At 65.1% G+C, this 2,857-nt stretch overlaps 2 protein-coding genes across 2 annotated transcripts in view; both read right to left on the bottom strand.

The window, feature by feature from the left end:
* Positions 1-1,230: 1,230 nt before the first annotated feature.
* On the bottom strand, positions 1,231-1,557 carry MNEG_13929 (hypothetical protein; the record flags this gene model as incomplete). The annotated part of the gene is made up of 1 exon (XM_014037600.1): positions 1,231-1,557. The coding sequence occupies one exon, from the start codon at positions 1,555-1,557 to the stop codon at positions 1,231-1,233; it is 327 nt and encodes a 108-aa protein (XP_013893054.1).
* A 121-nt stretch (positions 1,558-1,678) lies between these two features.
* The window catches only part of MNEG_13928 (hypothetical protein), a gene marked incomplete at both ends in the record, with an annotated part of 3,709 nt that continues 2,530 nt past the window's right edge, over positions 1,679-2,857 (bottom strand). Inside the window, 2 exons of the mRNA XM_014037599.1 lie at positions 1,679-1,714; positions 1,808-2,601. Coding sequence (XP_013893053.1) covers positions 1,679-1,714; positions 1,808-2,601 — 830 coding nt within the window. The remainder of the gene's footprint in view (positions 1,715-1,807; positions 2,602-2,857) is intronic.

The raw sequence follows: 2,857 nt of genomic DNA, 5'->3' as shown, positions 1-2,857 counted from the left end.
CTGCTGCTGCTGCTGGGGGGGGGGGGCGCCCGCGCCCTCCCCGTTTGCCTCTTTGGGACGGCCCGGCAGCTCAGCTCACCGAGTGCCCGTGTGCAGCGGCTGAGTCCAGGTCCGCACACAAATGAGCCGCCCCGCGGGTGTTCTGCTGGATCAGCAGGGGGGTGACGAGCCTGCGAAAACAAGCGCAAGTGGCGTGCCACGGCACAGCAGGCGCGCAACAACGGGGTGCTGCAACGCCGCACAGCACAGCAGCATCCCCTTTCCCGAGCAGTGCATCTGTTCAAGGCATCCAGCAGATATCTTCACACGCGATGCTGCATCACTCAGCTGCACACCACACGGGGTTACCGTATTTGCCGTCCGCAACACAGCATGCGAGCACGGACCTGCGCAAGGAGCACACCAGCACCACGATGCATGCTCGGGCGTGATGTTTTCAATTTAGTCATCAAATATATCTCCATGTCGTATGGTGTCGCTACGAGACGAGGCTGCGCTGAGGCAGAGCTGGCAAGGGCGGTTCTCAGGCACACGAAGCCAATCACGAATATCGCAAGTTAATCGAACAATTTAATTTGTATAATCAGTTGCCATACTGCCGGTTTTAATACTGCGGGCCAAACGGGGCTGCCAATCTTTGACTGCGAAGACCAGCGGGACTGGTGCTCTGCTGCTGGCATCATCACAACAAGCACATCATCACAACAAGCTAATCCCAGCAGACCTACGGGTTTGTCAACGCTGATTTGTCGCATCCTGTATGATATTGGGACCCTTGCAAGTGTCGTGTGCTGCTTTGTGTACGCAATTCACGCTGCACACAATTTTCAAGCCGGGGGCGGGCGAGGGCTAGACTGGGGACCCTGCCCGACGCAACCAAACACCCCACGCAACCTATTTGCGCTTCCCGCCGGCCCCGATGCGCCCCGCCACTGGCGCGCCCTCCCCACCCCACCGACCCGCACACCCCCCATTCCAACTTGCAAGCGGAGGGAGGGGGGGAGAGGAGGGCGACGAGAGTTACCCCCAATCCCCCGCCAACACGTCTGCATGGTGGTGCGTGTCTGAGAGAGATCCCTGATCTTTGTCCGAGCATCCAGCCACCTTGATGGGGGCCAACCTGAAACGGCCAGCTCGAAGTTACACCAATCCCTGCGACAATGCGATGCATGTGGTCACATCACTCTTTCCCCGATCCCAAGACCCTGCCGTGCAGCTGCCAGTCGGATGTCAAACACTGCCCACGTCCTCCATTAGAATATTGTCCTCACCAACCGCGCCCTTCCAAAGTGCACCCTGCTGCTGCTGCTGCTGCTGCTGCTGCTGCTGCTGCTGCTGCTGCTGCTGCTGCTGCTGCTGCTGCTGCGGCTGCTGCTGCTGCGGCTGCGGCGGCTGCTGCTGGTGAGCAGGCGCCGCTGCAGGCGCCAGGCCCAGGCGTGCGCCCCCCATCGCCTGGCCCATGTGGCTGACGACTACGCTGTCATCAGAGCGCCCCAGGTCCGGAGGAGGGATGTACTCGCGCAGGCCGGAGTTGCGGATCTTGGCGGGGCTATACATATGCTGCAAAAGGTACAAGCACGCCAGGTGCTTCGCGCCACTCCTTGTGGTGCACATTGTCGCGACGCTGACCATCCGCCCCTGGCAGTGGTGGTGGGAGCCCGGGCATGCATTGAGTGAGTTAGCCGGCAATCTTGTCGCCGCGGATGGCGGGCGGCTGCGCGCCAGCAACGAAGGCAGCGTGCAGCTGAAGGCTTATCAGGACACCAGCGGTTTAAGCGCATGATGTGGTGGAGCTTGAAACGCGCACCTGCAGGATGGTGTTGAGCTTGAACTTGTACAGAGACCACATGCTGAGCCGACCAGCCAGCCTAAGCCGCACGTTGGGGCCGCCGTTGACAAGCTCAGCCTGCACACTGGGGCCCTGCTCTTTGTGATTCACCTCGACCTCGAGCACAACCTCGACTGAGCTGTTTGCAAAGCGCCGCCGGGCCTCATCAAAGCTCTTCAGATCGACCCGCTCTGCTCTCGCCCGGAGCTGGCCGCGCAGCTGCCTGGCAGTGACGGCGTCCAGCAGCCCGGGGGGCGGGGGCAGGGGCCCGCGCCACGCCTCGCTGATGTCCAGCAGGTGATTCACCCCTGAGGTGGGGTTTTGGTCTGTCAGCCACGCGAGGTCCTCGAAAGAGGGCTGCTGCTGCTGCTGCTGCTCCTGCTCCTGCTGCTGCTCCTGCTGCTGCTCCTGCTGCGGGGGATGCGCATGGCCCTCGTCTTCGTGCCGCTCGTGCCCCTCCTGCTGCTGCGGCACAGAGTCCTCCCTGCGAGGCAGCTTGTGAGCCCGCGTCTTGCCCTCGCGTTCACCGCCCCCGCTCGACTCATCGCCGCCGCCCCGGCCAGCCCCACCCCCGCCGCCCGCGCTACGCGGCCGCCGCGCGTCCAGCGGCCGGCGGCCGGACCCCCTGTCCTGCTCATACGCCATGTTGCCATCGCTGTCGCCGTCGGCGCGCTCGCGCGTCCGCGCCTCGTGGCTGCTTCGGCCGCGGTCCCTGCTTGCGCTGCGGCGCATGGCGCGGCTGGGGCTCTTGATGCGCCCGCGAGCGTCTGGGCCTGGGCCGTGAGCGGTCCGGCGGTCGCGCTCGGCGCCGTCGGGGCTGCTGCTTGCACCCATGTGGCCGACTTCGTCCCCGCCGCCGCGGCTTTGGCGGCCGTACGCACGGCTGGGGCTGCGGCCGCGCCCGCGGCCGTCGTCAGCTTCCTCATCGCAGTGGCCCGCTGCAGCCACGCCTGGCGCCGAACCCCGGCTGCGCCCAAAGCCCGGCGGCAGGGGCGGGGGCGCGTCGGCATCTCTGGCGCTGTAACCGAC

Source organism: Monoraphidium neglectum, assembly GCF_000611645.1.
Source record: "Monoraphidium neglectum strain SAG 48.87 unplaced genomic scaffold scaffold04139, whole genome shotgun sequence".
Classification (NCBI taxonomy): domain Eukaryota; kingdom Viridiplantae; phylum Chlorophyta; class Chlorophyceae; order Sphaeropleales; family Selenastraceae; genus Monoraphidium; species Monoraphidium neglectum.
The sequence above is the reverse complement of the archived record's forward strand: the minus strand, read 5'-3'. Positions and strand labels throughout refer to the sequence as shown.